General features: G+C 53.9%; 7 protein-coding genes across 7 annotated transcripts; 1 reads left to right on the top strand and 6 right to left on the bottom strand.

The window, feature by feature from the left end:
- Positions 1 to 1,006: 1,006 nt before the first annotated feature.
- MFIFM68171_08009 (Short-chain dehydrogenase) lies at positions 1,007 to 2,169 on the bottom strand (the record flags this gene model as incomplete). The annotated part of the gene is made up of 4 exons (XM_071063429.1): positions 1,007 to 1,149; positions 1,205 to 1,318; positions 1,381 to 1,564; positions 1,630 to 2,169. 4 exons carry the CDS (start codon positions 2,167 to 2,169, stop codon positions 1,007 to 1,009), a joined length of 981 nt encoding a protein of 326 aa, XP_070919530.1.
- Positions 2,170 to 3,632: 1,463 nt separating this feature from the next.
- MFIFM68171_08008 (Rhodopsin domain-containing protein) lies at positions 3,633 to 4,999 on the bottom strand (the record flags this gene model as incomplete). The annotated part of the gene is made up of 2 exons (XM_071063428.1): positions 3,633 to 4,664; positions 4,745 to 4,999. 2 exons carry the CDS (start codon positions 4,997 to 4,999, stop codon positions 3,633 to 3,635), a joined length of 1,287 nt encoding a protein of 428 aa, XP_070919529.1.
- Positions 5,000 to 7,277: 2,278 nt separating this feature from the next.
- MFIFM68171_08007 (uncharacterized protein) lies at positions 7,278 to 9,459 on the bottom strand (the record flags this gene model as incomplete). Its single annotated transcript, XM_071063427.1, has 4 exons — positions 7,278 to 7,608; positions 7,676 to 8,803; positions 8,867 to 9,128; positions 9,180 to 9,459. 4 exons carry the CDS (start codon positions 9,457 to 9,459, stop codon positions 7,278 to 7,280), a joined length of 2,001 nt encoding a protein of 666 aa, XP_070919528.1.
- Positions 9,460 to 10,516: 1,057 nt separating this feature from the next.
- On the top strand, positions 10,517 to 11,231 carry MFIFM68171_08006 (Molybdenum cofactor biosynthesis bifunctional protein; the record flags this gene model as incomplete). The annotated part of the gene is made up of 2 exons (XM_071063426.1): positions 10,517 to 11,176; positions 11,226 to 11,231. 2 exons carry the CDS (start codon positions 10,517 to 10,519, stop codon positions 11,229 to 11,231), a joined length of 666 nt encoding a protein of 221 aa, XP_070919527.1.
- Positions 11,232 to 11,301: 70 nt separating this feature from the next.
- Positions 11,302 to 12,663, bottom strand: MFIFM68171_08005 (molybdopterin adenylyltransferase; the record flags this gene model as incomplete). The annotated part of the gene is made up of 1 exon (XM_071063425.1): positions 11,302 to 12,663. One exon carries the CDS (start codon positions 12,661 to 12,663, stop codon positions 11,302 to 11,304), a length of 1,362 nt encoding a protein of 453 aa, XP_070919526.1.
- A 510-nt stretch (positions 12,664 to 13,173) lies between these two features.
- Positions 13,174 to 16,158, bottom strand: MFIFM68171_08004 (uncharacterized protein; the record flags this gene model as incomplete). The annotated part of the gene is made up of 6 exons (XM_071063424.1): positions 13,174 to 13,353; positions 13,507 to 14,515; positions 14,584 to 14,669; positions 15,222 to 15,651; positions 15,709 to 15,926; positions 15,982 to 16,158. The coding sequence occupies 6 exons, from the start codon at positions 16,156 to 16,158 to the stop codon at positions 13,174 to 13,176; spliced, it is 2,100 nt and encodes a 699-aa protein (XP_070919525.1).
- Positions 16,159 to 18,960: 2,802 nt separating this feature from the next.
- Positions 18,961 to 19,864, bottom strand: MFIFM68171_08003 (Fungal cellulose binding domain-containing protein; the record flags this gene model as incomplete). The annotated part of the gene is made up of 3 exons (XM_071063423.1): positions 18,961 to 19,163; positions 19,228 to 19,443; positions 19,540 to 19,864. The coding sequence occupies 3 exons, from the start codon at positions 19,862 to 19,864 to the stop codon at positions 18,961 to 18,963; spliced, it is 744 nt and encodes a 247-aa protein (XP_070919524.1).
- Positions 19,865 to 20,972: the final 1,108 nt, after the last annotated feature.

The raw sequence follows: 20,972 nt of genomic DNA, 5'->3' as shown, positions 1-20,972 counted from the left end.
CTAAGATAGTAACTACTATAGAGGCGATAATAATGCCTATTATAAACCCAGTTTCATCGAAGTTATATAAGTCGATATCGAGAATACTGTATTTGACTTTAATGTTATATATAAGTGCAAACCACTTGCAAATAATTTTTGGATCTTCGTATTTAGCCCTCTGGTAGTCGTATTTACGTATGAAACGCGTCCGAAGTTCTAATTGGCGCTTAACGAAGTTGTGAGCCTATTGTACGCTAATTGTTACGTGGTGGGAGCCTAGATGGGCCAGACGGCCAGGATCCCAGGGGTCATGTGATCCCAGGATTCTAGAACCTTCCCTGGGCACTGACCCATTCCTGTCATATATTTCGGTGCTCCCGCACGCTCTGCCCAGAGCTTTCTTAGACAGCGCAAATTTTATCTTATTTTTTACCACGTAACACTAATAGGCAGTGCGTTGCGATCGTGTAGCAATCGGTTGGCCATATCTTCTATATATAAGAGCCGAGGATGGAATATGCGTGTATAGAGCTTAGTTATATATTAAACAATTGTTTGCTTTTATAAATCCGTAAGTTTGTGTAAGTTGGCTGGAATATCGTGCTGTGAAGGTCGGCCGGCGCGTCAGCGTCGAAGAGTATCTTTGTCAACATCGTAGGTTCTTGCTATAGCTCGGACTTTAAGCTTTGGGTCTTTTTGAAGAGCTGCGAGGGCCAGATTTATCCTTGTTTCGTACGAAGGTATTGCCATCGTTGGTTGTAGAGTAATTTGGTGTTTTGTGTAAAGGCAGGGTGTCGCGTGGAAAGTGGCGCATTCGCTTCTCTGGCGCACTCGCTTATCACGCACGTTATTTGCATATCGGTGACTTTGCGGAAGAATTGGACAACTAATACTTTTTGACTGTCTTTACAAAGGTGTCTACTACTACTTGGCGGACGGCGAAAAAATAAGCGCACGGAGATACAGCCGTATCTCCCGGCCTCACCTCCGGTCCTAGCAACTCCAAACTACCTTAATTACCATGCTAATAGGAGAACTGTTGCCCAACCAACTTCTCGCTCAGCTTCCACAGTCGCTCCGCCTCGACCGGGCTTGTAGCCCATGGTTTCACAGTCTCCACCCAAGGGTCGGCAACATGTGCGTCTTCAAGAAAGGCGCCGTTATGATCTGTACCCACATCAGATATCGTGCGCAACACAAAGGAGAAAATACGACATCATACCTTCAAGGCTGGGGTGAAAAGCAGCAAGCACATGAGTGGCAATGCCTTGGTCTTCATTCTTTATCTTGAAGTCCTCCCAGCCCTCTCTGTTTCCCATCACTTTATCCGCCTCACCTGTTGTATTTGTTAGAGGGGCGGGTATTCCGGGGAGAGTTCAGACAGTGACTCTGACATACGAAGGGATTCCACATCAGCGGACCAATCCAGGTGAACCCCTAGATTCGTCATAATGGAACCGGGGTGCAAGCTGTATGCTCGCAGGCCTTTCCCTCCAAGTTTCTCTGCAAGGGAGAGCGCCATCAGCATGTTAGCCGTCTTGGCTTGACCATAGGCCCGCCACCTGTCGTAGTTCTCGCCTCCCTGCAGATGCGCCATTAGCAACCTTCCCCGAAATTACAGCGCAATCCAGATGCTAGGTGCCTTACATGGAAGTCCAAGTCGTCGAATCTCACCGGGCTAAATCGGTGCCCGCTGCTGCTCACACTGACCACCCTCGGTTTGGGAGCGGCCAGGACCTTCCCCATAATCAAGTTGGTGAAGAGGAAATGGCCCAGGTGGTTGGTGCCAAATTGGCTCTCGAACCCATCTGGAGTCAATGAGTACTCCACTGCCATGATGCCAGCATTGTTCACCAGGACATCGATGGCGGGCACGTCGTCCCAGGAGTTCACCTCGGCGGCGGCTTCGCGAACAGCAGCTAGAGAACCTAGGTCGAGGCGCAGAACGCGGGTCTTTACGCCAGGGTGCGCTTCGGCCAAAGCATCTGCTGTCTGCTGCACCTTTGCGATGTTGCGGCCGGCGAGGATGAGAAGAGCGGGGTGTGCCAAGGCAACGGCCTCGACAAAGCGAGCACCCAGTCCGCCGGGGGAAACACCAGTGGTAAGGATCACCTTGCCCTTGATGTTATCCGCCAGTTCTCGGACAAGCTCGGAACCGGTGGTTTGGGCGTTATACTGGTTGGCCATGATGATACGGCGAGTGTTGGTGAGGGACCTTTTGATAGGTGGATATGCAAACGTGAGCTGGTGTATGGGTCTTCCGAGAGTAGTAGAAGTGTGGGAAATTCGAACGTGATGACATTGACTGGGTGAGAAAGCCGAATCCAGAAACTGAGCGTAAAACGCATTTATATATTGCTTGAGACACTACGCTTCAGTACTATCTCCGGCGTTAGGCGCAAAGGCTGTACTGGCCGTTACAAACTACATAAGCCGTCGTCGGGGTTAACATTGACGGTCTGTTCCCAAACGCCGAAACCCGGTCCGGGAGCAAGGGTAAGTATCGGAGACAATAACTGACCACGCAATAACCGTGATAGGAGATTGGCCATCCTCCATAGCTTCATTTGGGGTGCAGCTAACATTTGCAGACGACCAGGAGAGGCTCTGCAGGAATGACGACGCTTCGGGCTAATTAGCACTGCCGGGAGCCCGCGACGCACCAACCGTGATGGACCTCTCGTATTAATCAGTCATCAAATGTAACATTGATCACCCCCTGATAAAAATACCACTCTTTGTCAGCGCGATTGCGCTCACTAATCCACCCCAAGTCGTCGTCCAACTTGCCAATACCAGCATGAACTGTCGGCCACGGCGTTGCGACTCTGTCAATGCTGTTTTCTCCCTTCGGATATCTCTCCTTAGCTCCGGCCACAGCGCCGAACTCCGGAGTGAGTGCGGTCGGGCTGGATGGCAGCGGCCAGACGGAGGGTCCCGGTGGCCCCGGTGGCCCCCGCTTAGAACAGAACTGTGTTCGAGATTTCGAGGGGCGAACCTTTCTAGAAACAGTGGCTTTAATCCTTAACCCCCAATTCCGACGATGGCAAACGGGCAGCTTCTGCCGGCCCCGGCATAGCTGAAGACTGATCCTAACCGGTGCGTTCGTCTCACGAGGCAATCGATCCGTGCGAAATGTCACCCCCGCGTCCGAGCGAAACTGTTTGTTGTTGTATAAGGTACCTTAGTTATTTAGCGATGCTATGTTTGAACAAGAAATGTCCGTATAAAACCCAGAGCAACACTTCATCATGCATTTGGCATTCAGAGAGGCCGTGGGCCGAGGCTGGTCCTCCGGATATATTTTTCGCCATGTGGATATGCGGAGGTCGCGGCCTATATAGACGGTTCAACTCGCCATTCATCTTAACCCCCGCCTTATAGAGGTTCATAAGTTAAGAGTGTTATAGATGCCAAGAGATCGCCGTGAAAGCTTGTCTGCGGCATGACCTTATCAGATCTTCTTAAGGTTAATCTGTTCGCGCGCATAGGATTAATTACCCCGGCGTGCACGCACCTCAACTCATCATCAGGGTCAACTGTTTCAAGCACGGACGACATAGCATCATAGACGCAAAGCTTCATTGAAAAAGGGAAGCGTAACTTGAAGTCATTTGTTACTTGGTATCAAAAAGCTACATTAGAACTACTTATACAGCATGAGCAGGTAGATGCTCGACCCACCTTCCCCTCGGCTCTCCGGGGCTTTGTGAGCCGGAGGAACCAACAGACGACTTTGCCGCCGAGTTCCGCCGAACCTCGGGCAAGTCGATACACACCTCTTCGTCGTACTCGACCACAATTGTCTGCTCCTTCAAGATGCCGCCGCGCGAGAACCTCTGGGCGCTGCGTAGCACGTCGCTCTGGCCCTTCTGACTCCTCAACGTCCCGGACGCCGTCAGGTCCCCAGCGCCGGCGCTCGCGCCGCCCGCGCCGGTGCCGCTCCTGTTCCTCGCGTAGTAGCCGGACCTCTGCTGCGAGCGCGACTCGGTCAGCGAGACCCCGACGGCGCCCAAGCAGCGCTGGAAGGTGCCCTTCATGGCGGGCACGCAGGCGGCCAGCACGCCGAGCAGCTGCTCCAGGGCGGTCCAGGTGCAGATGGAGACGCCCATGGCCCAGAAGTCGACCGGGGCGAAGGGGTCGCCCCAGTCCTTGATGATGACCGTCTTGACGATGGACGAGCAGCTCGCGAACAGGCCCATGCCCATCAGCACGCACACAAACACGCGCTCGCGCAGCGGGCGGTTCAGCTTGCGCAGGAACGTCGCCGGCGCCAGCGACAGCAGCACGTCGGTCGTGATGTTGATGGACGACCCCAGGTTGGACACGCCCCGCATCACCTCGGTCGACACGCACCGGCCCCCCTGCATCTGGACCGTCATGTCCCAGGCGGCGGCGAGCGGCTGGCAGGCGATGGCCAGGTCGAAGATGGTGTTGCCGATGCCGTAGATGGCCTGCACGCCGATGACGGTGTAGAGGAAGATGCGCCAGCTGCGGTGGTTGCCCTGGATGCGGAGGAGCGTCAGGGCGATCGAGATCTTGATGCACGTCATGGACAGGCCCCAGATGGGGATGGCGAGCCAGCTGTGCTTGCCGGCCTGCACGCCGCGCTCGATGGGGATCAGGCCCGGGGTTGGCACCATTTGCGGGAAGAGCATGGCCCAGTCGGCGACTGTGAGGATCTGTTCATGTTAATATAAGAGCGGGCATCCTCAGTGGTGTGGCCGGGAAACAGAAGAAGAAAAAAAGGGGGGAGGCTTACGAAGCCGGCCACGATGAAGTAGTCGTCTAGTCCGACTTTCCATACCGGGACGACACGTTGGTAGATGCGCGTGCCAAAAGTGATGATGCACAAGGCCATTAATGTTGATGTCACGCCGATGAAGACTTGGGCGAGGTAGGCGGCGTTGTCGGAAACCGGGATGCCGAGCGGAATGAGCGGCACTGTGCCGTTGAGCGGCATCGTGCCGTTCGGAGCGGCCAGCCCGTCTCCTGGCGCCGGAGCGGCGCTCGACATGATGAGACGCGTTTTCAGTCGGCAGACTTGGGAGAATCGCAGGACAAGTCGCAGTCTCGTAGCCGTGGGAAGTTGGACGAACTATCAACGGCCGATCCACCCAGGGAGAGAGGTTGTGGGCGGGGGTTTCTTCAGCATGCCGGGAGGGAGGGAGGGAAGGGGGTTGATGCACCTTTTTGAGCTTCGAAGCCTCCGTTCCGGAGATGGGCCCGCTAGGGACGATCTCACGGCAGGGGTTCTTCCCACCTCAACGGGACTAGCACACTAGGTCGAGGACGACAAGTACGGCCTGGCCTGTGTTTCGCCAACCGAACACGCCCGGTTCGCAGTGGGACTGGATATTGCCTCCGTCCCGGATCCAGGGTGCCCCGTTGCTCTACCCCATTCGCCCGTCGATGGCGAAGTCTGGCTCGTCTGGCTCGGCGCGCAGCGCGCACGAGCACGAGCACGAGCAAACAGGATGCATCCCAGGTTGTCGGGCTGGGCAATGCGGGCTCGGTGCTGAGTGGCTGAAAGGTTTTCGCAGCCGAAAAGGGCTGGAAGCATGAGAGTTGGGGCGGGCTGGACGGGGTCAAAGCCCTCGGCTACTCTGCCGCCTGCAGCTAACTGTTAAATTGCTCGAGGCATTCGTCTTAGCGAGGGACTTTGGAGGGGGACGGGAACTCGCCATGGCAGCCATTTGCGCTCCGAATGAAGCTGTCGGCAGTTCCAATTTTCATCTGGGTTGATCTCGCCTAAGGGCAAAACGCGGGGAGCTGCAACACGCCAACAATCTAGCCGGCGCATTTAATTCGTGCGATCGGCGCCGGCAAAACACAGGCGGAAGCGCAAGCGACGCGACTCGAAACGGGTTTTGCGAGTTGCAATCGATGAGCCCGGAGCGAAAGGCCATCGACTGCCGCCAAGTCCCACACCTGTTGCTGCGCCAGATAAAGTTGCAGGGCCGACGATTCAACCGGGAAAAATGCGGGGCCCAGCGATGAAGCCCGCCTGCTTGGTTTGACATTTGACAGTTGACAGCCGGAGCTATTGTACGCAACCCCGGACCGGTGTGCTGACCAGGGCTGCAGTAGGACGGAATCTTGAGCACCCATGATCCCAGCTTGTCTTGCGGCTGCATTCAGTGAACTTACCTACCTAGGTTAGGTACAGTAGCTGACTGGATCCTCGGGCAACAATCGCAAAGCGTGTAAACTCCCGTGGCCTGTGCCTTGGCGTACACTACAGTTGGGGCTGCCTGTTTCCTTCTCCGAGGCCGGACATTGAAGCTTTGACTTGTTTCCAAGTTGTTGTCTGTGACAATGGTTAAAAAATATTGAAACCGCGTACATCTGTATGCAAGGATGGCACCCCGCGACTATTGGCTTCCCGCAGGCCCCTGCTTCTATCCAAGCCGCTAGCCACCACCACCACCATCACCACCACCACCACCACACGGACCTTGCTCTCGGCTACCCTGAAGATGGCAATTCCCGGCCTCCTCGCTCCCGGACCTGCACCAAGACGGCCATATCACACCGCCCAACGCCTGGCGAAAGGGATACACCGAGAATCGGTGTGAAAATTGCATTTATGTGTCTTGATCGAGGGACTGATGTTAAAAGGGTGCAGAAACCTGACACACGCCTACACCCGCCTACCCCTCAAAACAAGGCGGAGGGCAAAGGTGGCCAATATACCAGACTGACAAGACACCTTACCTAGGTAAAGTACCTTGGAAAAGACTACCCAACAAAATTGGGTCTTTACAGCCTAGACAACATCAAAACAACTTACACAAACAGGGCTCTCTCTAATCGGAAGGAGGCTGCTTTGCACGCAAAGAAAACTTTCAATTGAGCTTGCAACAAGTGTAAAAGAAGGCGTTGAGTTGGTGTCCCGTCCAAAAGAGAAATGGCCGAGATGGGCCCAACTTATGATGCAAATTAAAAATGGGTCCTCAGCGAGTTCCAGACCCCGGCGCGTTGTCCCGGTAAGTGTTCCCCTTTGATCTGAGGGGCCCCGTCCCTTGGGAACAGTTACCCCAACTCAATTTTTGGTTGGCTATGCTTGGGCGAGGGGGTTTGGGGTAGCTGGCCAGAGGGTTTTGTGACGCGGGGAGGTTGTCACTGAATCGCTAAGAGACGGGGCACGGTTCTGGCAAGAAAATCGGTCAAGCGCGATCAGGATACTAATTAGAGCTCGTTATATTGCTAGTTTTGGCTTGTGGCTCGACCGATTCCAAGGCTACCGGTAGCACACTGCCTCTCACTATTAACCAAAAAAAACGAAAAGTCATTCAAGGGGTTTCCACAACACTTGTAAGCCTCCCTCCTTTCAGTTTGGCCTTGACGGACGACGCGTGTCGTTCGCCTTCCTTCATGTCCTCCATAGACCCAACAGCAGACCGGACGTCTTCGGTGGGGGCCATCATGACGGCCAGAGCCGAGCTCTTCCACACGGGTGCCTTTGTCCGATGGGTGTGTATGACGGTCGAGGCTAACAGCACGTACGATGCCAGAAGCTGAACGGCGAGCCAAGCCGACCAGCCCCACCGGATCTTGACATATGTTTCCTCCTTCCATGCCGTACCGGCCACCTCTTGTACATCGGGCGACTCCGCGCGAATACTAATAAATAACAAACTCTAGCGTCAGTCATCAACTCTGGTATTTCACGGCTTGCGCTGGCACCCACTAGTTGGACAGGGCAATGGCAGTGTTGTTGTGATAGACGGCCAATCTGGCCATGTGTTCTTCCTGGGTAGTAACATTGAATTTCCGTCCGTAGAGTGCTGTGAAGAAGGGCACGGTGGCAGGTCCATTGAAGATTATGTGGCTGTTCCACTCTCCGGTGTAGATGATATCGAGATGCACCGAGATCTGCAAACTCTGGGAGAGCACCCCGGCTCGCATCCGTTCAATGGTGAAATTGCGGGTTGGGTCAAGGCCCTCGGGGTCATCCGGATCGCGAAGGATGGTGACACCGTCAGAGGCAACCTGGTTCGGCGGACAGGAACCGACGGAGCCCTCAAAGTCCCACGTGGTCGAGCAGTTTACCATTGGCGCTGGCTGGTTGCCCTCGGCCGACAGCAGCGGCGCGTAGCTCGACGCAACGACAGTCGTGGAATGTCTGCCGGCAATGACCTCGGTCTGGTATGTGTTTACGCACAAGTGGTAGAGAGTCTCGACGGCGCGGAAATCCCACACGCCCCCCGGCCGGGGATCCGTTGGCCGGTATGCCGGATCCGACACGTTTCCCTCGTTTGAGTAAATATTGAATACGTGGGCCACGGCTGTAAAGTTGCTGGCATTGGGGTCCGAGGCAAAAGCGATGGGTGCGTGCCCCGTGCGTTGCACCGCCGTGAAAGGAGCGGGCGTCACGATGCCGAACCCGTTGGGTAGCGACACGTTGTACGCAGTCCTTGGTTCGTCCATGCCCAGTTGAATGTAGGCGGGGCCGCCAAACCATTCCGATGGCTGCGAGTTCTCGATCCTGGTGACATTGAGGAGATGCGAGATGTCAGCCGTCTGCGCGCAGACGGCCAGAGAAGTGTACCTGGGAAAGGTGCAGTTTCCCGTAGGGCAGAGCGGCCGGAAATGTTCCATAGGATCTTGCGTGTTCCGTGTCATGCCTTCCGTAACGGCTCTGGCCAGGTCAGTGTTTGTAAGCGCGTCTGCAAGCGCCCCCCAACGTCTGGTGTAAGGAACTGAGACGGGCTCGCCGCTGGCGACCCTCCGAGTGGGATACGATATCATTTGTTGGGTAACGGGCGTAGTTGCAATGCTGATGACGGTGATGATAGCAGCACATGAGGTAAGGTGCCTATAAATCGCAGGTTTCATTTAGTAGATAGTTCACAAGGACGGCCTGCCGCAGTGCGCTTACCTCCATTTCAGTCTATGCAACAGGGCTATCGATCCGGCTACTCCTCGACTGGCTCTGTCCAAGACGTCGAAATCGATCAACGGCCTACCCGGCGACGTGTGGAACGCATTCCACTTCCACTGGCTAATGCACTCGGCGAGAAAAGTCATGAACGAGCCTTTGGTCAAGGTGGTGAAGAAGGCGAGGAAGGTGTTGAGTGTGACGTGCATGGGCAGTTCGGGGAGAGCGCGGCCATCATATGCACGGAGGACGGCGATGATAGCTGGCGATTGTGTTAGTAACGGATCAGCCCTCGTGGGTAAGCAGTACCAACTGATGAACGATGCAAGACTCATGGCGCAGAAGAAGATCTCTACCATCCATACCCGCATGGGAGACTGGCGGTCGCGCGGAGCAGACGGTGGTGAAGGGGATGGCGACGGTGGCGACCATGTGATCGCCTCGGCCACCATTTGCATGCTATCCTTGTCGGCGATGTTCTCGATAACAAGCTGCGGGCGGCGACGGTCGATAGCGGCGGGCGCGTTAGCTGCGAGACTATCAGGGCTAGGGGCCCAGGCGCCAACCGGTTCCTGCATATGGATGGACCCCATTGTTGCGAGTGTAGGGTATATTCGAGTCCCCGATGAGCATACAAGTTTGAGCAGTAGTCAAGGACGACGGTCTTCTTTTTACAGCTGCTGCCTAGCGGATCTTCATGCGCACCGCCGCCTACATCAGGACTGTCGAAACACTCGTGAGAACACCGATAGAGCTATATAGCAAGTCCCGCAACGTCGCAGAACGGAGACGTAACATCCTAAGGCTGAGACTCCTGCGATGCGCTTTTCAAAATGTTGCTAAAAGAGGCATGGCAGTGGTGGGTTAATTACTGCTCTGCCGATCAGGAACGTTCCTTGACCGGAGTGCTCGGATCTGTTCAGCATTCGTGTGGTCATAATTAGTATGGTAGCAGCGGGGGGAGAACAATCTTCTCTCTTGATGGCATCATGGCAATCTGCAATACTACGTTCATTGATGAGCTGGACGCTGTGGAATGGCGGCAGCCTTTTGGCATTGGCTCACGCCCGCAGAAAAGCCGGCGCTGAGGGACCTCTGGGTAACATATAGATTATCGCTTGGGTAATGTCGCATTGGCGTCGGTGAAACGAAAGATGGGAATTGCACGCTGATTGGTGATATTATATTTAGCGAGATGCTACCTCACCATTGCGAGAGCTCAGCCGTACGGTCAAGCTTGGCAGCAACGCAAGGTCACGTACCCAAGTCTGCTCTTGATGCGCAGCTTGCATCGTCTTGTTGGTAATTATGCTCTCGCAAGTAGATTGCAACGGTTCGTCTATTATACCTTGTAGCTGACAGATCGAAAAGATATCCCCAAGTCATCGGCGTGTAACCTTGCATCGTTATGAAAAAAAAAAAAAGAAAATAGAACTTTTACAACTCTGAGGGGTCACTAGTATCTTCAACTACTGATCATGGGGTTAGCTCTGTACTGCGCTCCATCGGCATATATGACGTCACGCTGTTCGGGTACATTGCTCTGCGCCGCAAAACGACGCACTCCATCCGATCATCAAGTCCCTAGCTGACAAACGCCCACTAGAACTATCTTGTCCTGAAACAGAACCCCTCGTTAAACCCGCTACAATGGACTTCACGCCTCTCATTCTAGCCGGCGGAAAGTCCACGCGCATGGGCGCTCCGAAGCACCTTCTCCCCATGCCCGATGGCCGGCCGCTCTACCAGCACCAAATTGATCTCCTCCACCGCACCCTGCCAAACGCTCAGGCCATCTACCTATCCCTAGCCCAGGACTCCCAGCTCGATCCCTACCTCCGATCACTCACCCCGCCAAGCATCGCCACAACCACTGCCCTCAGCCCTACTACCGACCCCACCTCCCCCCCCGGAACCGCATGCTACCCCAGACCCAGCATCCCGCCGCACATCCGCATCTCCCTCCTGTACGACCTCGCTCCAGACCCCTCCCTCACCTCCTCCGCCGGCCCCGCCGCAGGCCTGCTCGCGGCGTCGCACGCCCTTCCAACCGCAACGTGGCTGGTCATCCCCTGCGACCACCCCTTCCTGACGCCCGCCGCCCTGCGGCGTCTCTGCCACGCCTACCAACCCCCCGTGACGTGCTTCCGCAACCGTGAGGGCTTCCGCGAGCCGCTGGTGGGCGTGTGGGGCCCCGCGGCGCTGGGCCGGCTGCGCGACCGCGCGACGGAGAGCACGGGCGCTAGCGCTGGCGCTGGGGGGCGGGGGTGTGGGCCGAGCCGGATAATAAAGGAGTTAGAGGGCAGGGAGGTGACGTTGGATGGGGAGGAGGGGGGCCAATGGGCGGAGGTGTTGAAAGGGGTGAATACGCGCGAGGAATGGGCGGAGGCGGCGAGGTTGTTGGCTTCGAGGAGAGGAGAGGAGAGGGAGGTGGGTTAATTGGGGTAGCTGGGCTGGAGGTTGAGGATCCCCGTCGGAGAGAGGGGGTAGCACTCGACTAGGAGGGCTGGGGATGCGGGTGGAGGGGAGGAGTCGGGTTTGAAATGGATCCAGCAGTTGGCGCTGAGCAAGGGCCCGAGTTTGGCGGGGCTTTGGTCCGCGCTGGGTTGGACGGTCAGTTGCCCTTCGAGAGATATTGATACGATGCCGTGGCGGAAACAGTCGGTTGGTTGTGCGGGTTTGGGCTGGCTTGCGCCCGGTGGGCTTGAGAGTCTCGCCAGGATGGGCCGTTCCGCGGGCTGCCCTTGAAGGGCGCGAAGATAGGGGACGGTGAGGAATCTGAAGCAGGCAGCTGCTGCTCCCGGGTTGCCTGGTAGCCCAAAGAAGGCAGTTTTCCTTGCGTCCTTGGCGGGTAGGAGAGCGAATAGCACTGGATGGCCCGGCCGTATCGCCAGGCCGTGGAAGACGATTTCGGCGTTGAGCTGCTCGAGAACATGTCGAACGTGGTCGAACTTGCCCTTGGACACGGCCCCGCTCGTAATCACAAGGTCGTACAACCCCGAATTTGCCATCTTTTCCACTTGGCAATGTAAGCTGACGGCGTCGTCGTCAACAATGCCGAGAAAATCGACATCGAGACCCATCTCCCTAGCTGCTGCTGTGATGTACGGGCCATTGGCATCCCTGGTGGCTCCTTGTCCGTTTACGAGCTCCCTCCCCGTGGAGAAAATAGCCATGCGAGGTTTCCGCACAAGTGGAATAGACTCGAGGCCGACAGCGGCTAAAGACATGATGTGAGATGGTCCGACAATCTCCCCCCGGCTGAGGATGACATCTCCCTTGCGGATGTCACTGTTGGCAAAGCGCTTGTTGGCGTTCGGTGCAACCGGTTTTGTCACGAGGATGTGTCTGTCGCTGTGCGCTTGGGGAGGGCCACCGTCTACGAGGACGGTATCTTCTACCTTGACACAGGCATCATAGGGTTTCCCCTTCGGTCCAAACTCGGGGAAGATGGCACCTGTCATGATTTCGATGCACGGTTCGACTTGGTCATCCGTATCGGCTGTGGGCCTAAGAAGCGTTCTCGGATGGTCGCCTGCTGCTAGAGTGCCCTCGACTCTGAATAGCACCGGTGTCTCCGGGGCCGCACCAGTGGTGGCTGCCGAGTTAATGGCATAGCCGTCCATGGCCGAGGTATCATACTCAGGAATCGACTTTGGACAGGCGAGATTGTGGGCTACAATGCCGCCTGTTGATTCCCAAAGTGGGACATGGCGTTGGGGTGCAGAACGAGAGCTTCCTTGACGCTGAGCGATGTGTAACAGTTGTGCAAGGGCTTCCGAGTAGGCCAGCCCCATGTTGGATAAGTGGATGCGAGTTCAAATTGATAATTAGGGTGCAATGCATTCGCCGGAACTGATAGTCGAACGGGCCTCTCTGTCTACACGTAGACACGGACGAGATTCCCAACCTCAATCTCCCAGTCGCCTGGTTATTAGATGGCTGGCTTCCCTGCACTGTCTGGGGTTACCTGGCCGGACCAGGGCAGCAGCCGGTGGAGTGGGGTTCAGCGGTTCTGACGAATCCAGCTTCGGACGCGCTTGGTTCGATAGTTGCGAGTGCTTCGTGTAAAGGTGACGTCACAATTCGTTATCTAAGTTCAGAGATATCCCGACCGTTCCCGGGATACTTTTTTACTACATTTCCGTTCCTCAGTAGGGTGGTTCTTAGGTGGCGTGCAGGTCAATTGAGACGGCTGAATATGCCGCTAAATGGACTAACGAACTGATCAACCAATTTTGTTTACAAGTTTGAGGTGAGAAGCGGACTAATTCTTTCTTCGCCTTGTGCTGACCCTTATCCGACAGTTACGAGACGGGGTATTCCAGGGCATCGTAGAAATCCCCATCGTCCTCAGCGTCCTGCTCGAGCAAATCGAGCTCGTCTTTCTGGCGTTCTCCGCTTCCCGGCTCGAACAGAGACGTAATGTCGTAGCACGCAAGCTCTTCGTCGTCCGGAAACTCATCAAACCACACATCGTCCTCGTCCTACGGCATGGCGCTAAGTTCTGGGCAGTCATGGAGCTGCTGCCGCTGCCAACCCATCAACTTCTTGAGCTTTTGGTGCGACCCATCCGCCATTAATCGATCCCGAGTCTCGAGGAATTGTCCTGAGCTCCAGTTTCGCTCCCTGATGTTTACTATAAGCACAGAAACCTCGAAGACCAGCGCCTGGGCCGTTTGCCAATGGAATCCGACCAGTTTGCCCCGTATTCGTAAACCGAACAGGTCTAAAGGGGGATCGCCGTGTGTGTCCGGGACGTCGGGATCAAACTCTTGTAAGCCCAGCGCTGAGAGAGATGCGATTGCCTCGAGCGAACACCATCTGATCACATAATGCAAAATACCCCGGCCGTGCTTGTCCACCAGATCCAGCCTTGGGCCATGTTCTAGAAGCTGCCTTAGAGCCGCCATATTGAACACTGATGCGGCCGCTACAACCGGGGGTAACCCATCCCGACCCGCCTTGTTGACGTCGGCCCCAGCTTTGATGAGGTGGCAAATGGTGCTTCGGTACTCTGAACTCTGGCCCAGGGTAACGCCCGGACTTGCTCTCCAATTGCCGCCTGTGCTGGCAGGTTCACAAAAACAATCCGTAGCCGTCAATATCGCGACAGATGCGACATGTAACGGCGTGGCCCTCACGTTATCTTCAGCGTTTGGATCAACCCCAGCTTCGAGCAAAACCTTCAATGGTCCAAGACAGCCATTATAGGCGAAACAATGTAAAGGCATCAGTCCATCATAGAGGGCTTTAGATTTCATATCTGCCCCATGCTGGAGCAATAGCGCGGCCACCACCCCTGATTTTGCAAGATGCAACGGTACCACTCCGTGATCTCTGGATCGCGTGTTGATCGTAGCGCCATGCTGGATAAGCATCTCTACGGCCTCAACCCTGTCACGTATAACAGCCCAATGCAATGGGGCGTAGCCGATGTCGTCCAGTTCATTTATGTGGGCTGCTTCCGCAACCAGGGCCTGGTCAAGCGTCAATTTGGCACTACTTTTGACGAGCAGGGCGTCGCGGATCATGGTGGATATTTCAGCTGGATGCTCATCAGTGTCGATGATGCGCTGGAGAATCCTAAGTTTCCCGGGCAGAACCGGCCGATCTAGGAGGTGCTTTTTGACTACCATAACCGCAGACCTGGCAGATGATTGATTAGAACTACGGCGCATTCCTGTGATAGGTGCGGACTCGGCGCCTGCACTTACTGGCCAATCATATCTGCGAATTGGGGGTTGAACCCCATATCAAGCATTAATTCAACGGCATCATAGAGCATCTGATCCAGAGCAAACTATATCGGTTAGAACGACTAAGATTATTCCCCACTAGGCAGAAGAGATACCTACGGCCATGATACTGATTCCGGAAGCTAAGACGTCGGAGGGAAGGAGCTCTTTAGTCCTGAGGCTTCTCTCTATCCAACTATATCCTTAGCAATAGTGGCTGTCATGAACATGCTTTCTAAGCTCGTAATCCGTGGCGTCCAAAGATGCAACGAAGCTCCGGCGTTGGTCAACGATCCCCAACCAGCGTAAAGGTGTACAGTGTAATCAAGGAGCCACTGGGGGAAGCGATAGACGATTGTGGCGGACTGCTTAGCCGTCGAGCGACACGACTCGACTGTACATCGCCCCAATCGAAACACATCTGTGCCGGTGTATCGTATCATGAGCCAGCCGACCAGGTCCCGCGCGCGGGAAGGGCTGTATATGGTAGTCGTTGCGTGGCACTGGCACCTGCATTATCTATCACACCTCTCGTCGAAGGAAGTTAAGGGATGCGGCCCCGAAGAACGAAGCAGAAGCGGGCTCCGACGTCGGAAATTTCCTTGTGTCAGCACCACCTTGCTCGAGAAATGCTTTTCGAAAAGGTCAAGGCGATTGTTGACCATGTGGGTAGCTCTGGTGATCTCATGAGCTACTTCTTTAAATCCCCTGGCGAGGTCGGTAGCGACGGAATGCATGATCAAGTCTTGGCGTTGTGAAGCGGACTGGAGAAGGCGTAAATCATCGCCGAGCGCCGAAGAGGATGACTTGATAAGACCTTGCATGTCCATGGCCAGGGAATCTCGCTGTTCATTGGCCTGGCGCATGGCTTGGGAAAGTTCATTCCCTACGTCGTTGAATCCTCTGTCAATGCCTCCGGATAATGAACGGATGAGCGCATCCTGTTGTCGCGAAGCGGAGCGAAGCCCGCGCAACTCATTGCTGACTGCTGAGGAGGATGACATGATGAGGTTTCGTATATCCATGGACGTCTTCGCTTGTTGAAGGCTAAAAGGCGGTTAGTCGAGACAAAGTAGGGATCAGCGTCAGTGACGAGGGGCTTACTGCTGCGCAAGCCCAAGAAGTTCAACGTAGGTCGACAGGTGATTACGACAGACTGCTGCCCTGTCGCGCAGTTGTCGCGCCTGCTTGCCATATCTCATACGCCATTGCACGGCTGATATCTTGTGCTCTCCGTTTCCATTTAGACCAGAGCTGTTGTCAATCAGGGTAGCAGACAAGGTCTGCAATTCCGTGACCAGGTTCTCCAGGTCTTCTTTAAACTTCCGTAGCGCCTCTGCGGCTCTGGGTGATGCGATTCGGCGCGTCGGCAACGACTTCTATTGCTTCGCGAAAGTTGTCAAGCAAGTCTTGCAAGGTGGCGAGTTCGGTGAGCAATTCGCCAAACTCGGTCGCGGCACTACGGAGTTTCTGCAGTGCCGTGACTGCGAACGCCAATGCCCTGGAAGCCTGGATGATGGCGATCACGGATGCGGTGACCGAGAGCAGGTCCATTTCGAAGACTGATGTTCATGATGCAAAGAGAGCGTCTGTCCCGTGCGGGGAAAGCGATGTAGAAATCAGGCTACTTCAGTTTCATGTAGATTGAGGGCAAGGTGGCGCCGCAGCGCACAGCAGAAACAGCTCCAGCCAAAACGTTGTACAGTCTCTACACCGCGATGTGGCGAGCCTCTGATAGAGCCCCGTGCTAAATTTACATCTCCCCCCCCCCCCCCTTACACTCTCAACTTCCTCCGGGAAAGAAAAAATTGATGAAAAGCGGACAAGTTGTAAGCCCGTAGTTGCTTGTATTTAGAACAGTCTACTGGTCCTTGCTGGAATGACTGGGTTCGTTGTTTATCCTTTCCCCATGCCTACTAGGATACTTTACATACGTACCTTAGATAAGCAGCATGTGAATGTCGAAACGCCTAGTAGGGCCTAGTATGCGTTGGTCTTTTTGATATGGTGTTTAAAGCTTCGGAAACATACAACGCCGCGCCGGGTCTGGTATCCGTATTTAATTATATGGTTCATCTGAGAACACTCAACCAGGCTACTAATGTAGGAGAGCGGGCCGTGGACGTGTATACTGCTCCCAGCGAGATGCTATCGTGTTGGGGAAATGAATTCTAATGAGTATCTTGTTAACTAGGTACTTCAACTGCAAACATTCGAGTTACTAGTAGATGAAAGGTCACAATAGCTCCTAAGCCTAAAAAGAACCGTTGATATGCCATTCCCCACTACCGCCTTTCAGCGCAGACATACAAATCATTCAGTCTTGGTTTCTTCGCCACCAGGCCTTGTTTATCACGGCCCTAGAGCTAGTACATCTCTCACTGACCCCGGCAGTCTCGATGCCAGTGCTAGTGCCGGTACTGAATGTGGGAGCCCGGTTCTCCCGGACCCGAAAATCATATACGAATCCCCTCCCACCACAGAACATCTTGTCGTCGCCGGAACAGGGGGTATTGAAATGGTGCAGGAACACACACCTACACACACAACAACAACAAAAGAGGGGACGGCGAAAGGCCACAACAACGGCCACAACAAAGTATGTAGATCGAGCTCCTCTGATCAGAGGGAGAGCATCTTGCCTGCAAAGGAACCCCCGCAAGTCAGGGTAAGAACTGGGAAAAGAGGGTTATTGAATTCATTGTCCTGTAGCTAAAGACGACAGTCTAGACAGTCTTAAATACAGATCAAGTTGAGAAAGCGCTGTTCTGACCACCGAATTTGGCTGGCGCGTGTCGCCATTTTCAGCAGCCTCTACAGTGAGGGGCACCGCGGCGCAGGGTCCCACGGAAGTACCCTCTACTTTAGTTCCTACATTGACTTTCCCCCGACTTGCCCCACTCGATATCTCGCTTTTTCTCAGTTCACTTTTTCCAACCCCCGAGTCCAGGTTCCTGGCCTCAAGAGTTGTTTTTAGCTCCGGTTATGCAGTCAAAATAGCACCCTCGTTCCAGCAGGATTTCTCAAGTACCATCTTTCTATCTGTCACGTGTACAAGGAGCTCAGCAGAGGGCGTGGGAAGTGCGTGAAAAGGTTGAAGTCTCTGAAGATCTATCTACTGTAGTAGGAGACTGAAGAACTGGCTTAAATATACAAAGGAAATGGTCTGGGTGAGCTCACGTGATGAGCTGCTGAGCTCGGCGGTGAGAGCCGAGCTCTATAAGTGCGGTTTCTAGTGCGACACTATCAAAGTTATAGACTCTGCTTACCGCTACGCTGTTTAGATCCTATCTTTCCCTTTCCTTGCAATTAGCCCCAAATCAACAGTATAGCGCCTGCTCGCCCTAGCGGAAAGACTTATTCTTATACTGACTTCATTCAACGTTTTACAGGGCAAGAGGCCTATCTTCTCTATACTGTCGGGAGTCGATCGTCTAACTCATTATCTATCTCCTCAAAGTGTCTTTTAACTTCCTTTTCGAAGTCTAGGTCGGCTTTCAGCTGAATAGCTACCAGTTAGATAATAAGAGGACTAAGGTTTAACCCTTTAAGCTTCTTTTACTTAAAGACATAAAAGTGATTTCTAAGTTTATAGAATTGCAAGTATACTTTGTATTTCGAGCCTATATCTTAGAAATCTGTTCTCTGGTATTTATTTCCTCCTCTTCTACAGTCTCCGTGTTACGGTGTTTCCGTCGTGGTCCGTAACTGGTGACCTCAAGGGGCGTCAACCCTGACGTTGAGGTAGGCACTTCATGAACACTGGCATGATCTATGAACAAAGTAAGAGATGATGAGTTGATTGAGTTAACGTCCTCCTGGAGACAAAATCTACGGGGTCTTTATAGACGTAAGTGGTGCCCCCCTGGGCCGTCATTCCTGACGGGATGCGGGCCCAGACACTGCAAAGCAGTGCTGGTCTCCACCACGTAACACTTTACCTAACTACCTTATAATTAAATCCATAGTGTTCAATCCATATATTTATACTTATATTTCGCGATATATATAATAGGAGAACGGGACCGGATCAGACACTGAGGGTATTCGTAACAGACCGTGTACCCCCGTGTATAGGCTCTACACCCCATAACCGGCTGATGCACCATAATCTGACACGAACTGCATTCGATCGCCACGCACTCAACAACCTATTGTTCAACTTGGGGTACCTACAAGGTTGTGTCTATTTATCCCGGGATAAGATATATAGGTTCAAAGAGATCTACAATGAGATATCTTGCCACAAACCTTTGGGCTTTACCGAAGTCCTAACCTTTTGTGTTTAATACCTTAAAGGATTCGCTGGAGAGTCGGACCCAGATAAGCGACTTCCGTTGCAGCTTACATTGCAGCTTACCCAGACCAGACAGCAGGACCGGGCATGGGGAAGTTCTTATAGCCGCCGTAGATGCTGAAAGAAGCGTAGGGATCGCTGCTTTTGTAGGCGCCGGGAAACTTAACCGTAGGACCGGGCTGGCCGCTGCCGCCATTCACGACCTTTATCTGCATACATGCGACATAGTGTTCAGGCTGGTTAACATGGGAGCGGTGGATGCCTAAGCATACCATATTAGACTGAGGCGTTAAGGCGTGAAGGACTTGGACAAGGGAGCCACTTACCAATATGCTCGAAGCGAGCGAGGTACTCGCCGTTGGGGGTATTTCTGGGGATCCTAGCGGCAATCCAGTTCCTCCCCCAACTACACCAAGCATTGCTTTTGAAATCAGCGCCCTGGTTGCAGACGCCCTCCTGGTGGATCTTGAACCAGTTCCCAGATCCGTCATAGGCCTTGACGTTATCATTGGGAGCCCGAGACAGGTAGACAAAACCGGGACCTATGTTTAGCAGGCGTTAGTCGACGAATTTAACTGAAATGAATTGGAAAATATGTAGATGTATATATGTGTAACATTTGTTTCTTAGATACTCACCAGGGTGCTGGAATTGGGCGCCGGCTGCCAGGCGGAGACGAATCTCGTCGCCGGCGTTAACAGTCAGGACCTGGGTGCGGCCAGCGCTGGAGAAGGCACCCTGGTTGCAGCGGGAGTCAGGTCCGTCGATGGTTGAGCCATCACGGAGATCTGCGGCGGGATTGGAAGAGAACTTGATTGGGTTGTACTTCGTTGCTCGGGTGGACTCGCGGACATACTTATAGGCGGGTTGAACGGCGCCGTTGATGATGTTCGTGTCGAACCAGTAATGGGCAGAAACCCCCTGGGCGGCAATGGCACCGACGATGAAAGAGGAGAACTTCATGTTGAAGGCAAATGGTGCTTTGAAAGGGCTGGACGGGGATTCCAATATGGCGATGAAGTACTAGCTGGCTGCTGGAGAGGAGGAGCCTGGAGAATGGAATTAGGTGCTCGAATTGAACGAATGTTGGCGATACTTATATTGATCAACTCCATGACCCAAGCTGTAATAGACTCACAACATCGTCTAGAGACGACCCTAGTTGCTGGCCCGTCTATCCACCGATGAGGACAGCCTTATTGGAGCCAAAATATAAGTTGTGAGACACGGATAAGGCTTAGGCGTTTTTTTCCTCCATACAGTTCTATGGCCCTCGAATTTCTCCAACTTGGCGGGCTCAATTATCCCACCAGCCAGGGAACCGCGGACGGGACACTTTCGGATTCCACGGTTTGGGCTAGAGTTGAGCACGGTGTATACATGTGGCCCTGGCGGACCCACATGACATGCTGTGGGGCAGCCACCCACATCTTCCTGCAGCTTGCACCGGACCTGCTCGTCTTCCTCAATGAAGCGTCGGAGGTCATCAATTCCGCAAATTCTTTGTTTGTTCCCCACATGGTAGCATAAGGTTGTTGAGATCAAGCTGCCTTGGACGACGAAGGCGAAGTAGTGCGGAGGGAGCACAGCAAAGGGATCGGACAGAGTCTACTAGGCAGCTCAGTTTTGACGAGGACACTGGGAAATGGTGACCGAGGAGGACTAGGGGTACTGGAGGAAAATTGAAACCCACTGGTGCGCTTCAATGTCCTTCCCAATTAGGGGCCCTAGTGTCCTATCGTGCCGCCCTCGATATCACGGAGGCGACACTCCAATATGTGGCATAAATCACACGACAGGCTTAGAGAGGAAAGAGTAGACTCAACATCATGTAACTACGGTCGTCTATTATAGCAGAATCCAAGACAACTACATGTTGGTGATGTGGTGGCAAGACTGTAACCAGTAACCACAAGTAGTTGGCGTGGTCTTACTCGGTATGATGACATGCATGGATCTGGGTGCATGCTTTAGACAACACACTCTGACTTCAAGGGGAGAGAGGCCTTAGAAGACACGAGCTGAGCGGTTACTAATATTTGTACAACTGCCTTCGTTTTGTGCCTAAGTC

This window comes from Madurella fahalii (assembly GCF_045866475.1).
Source record: "Madurella fahalii IFM 68171 DNA, scaffold_4, whole genome shotgun sequence".
Classification (NCBI taxonomy): Eukaryota; Fungi; Ascomycota; class Sordariomycetes; order Sordariales; genus Madurella; species Madurella fahalii.
The sequence above is the reverse complement of the archived record's forward strand: the minus strand, read 5'-3'. Positions and strand labels throughout refer to the sequence as shown.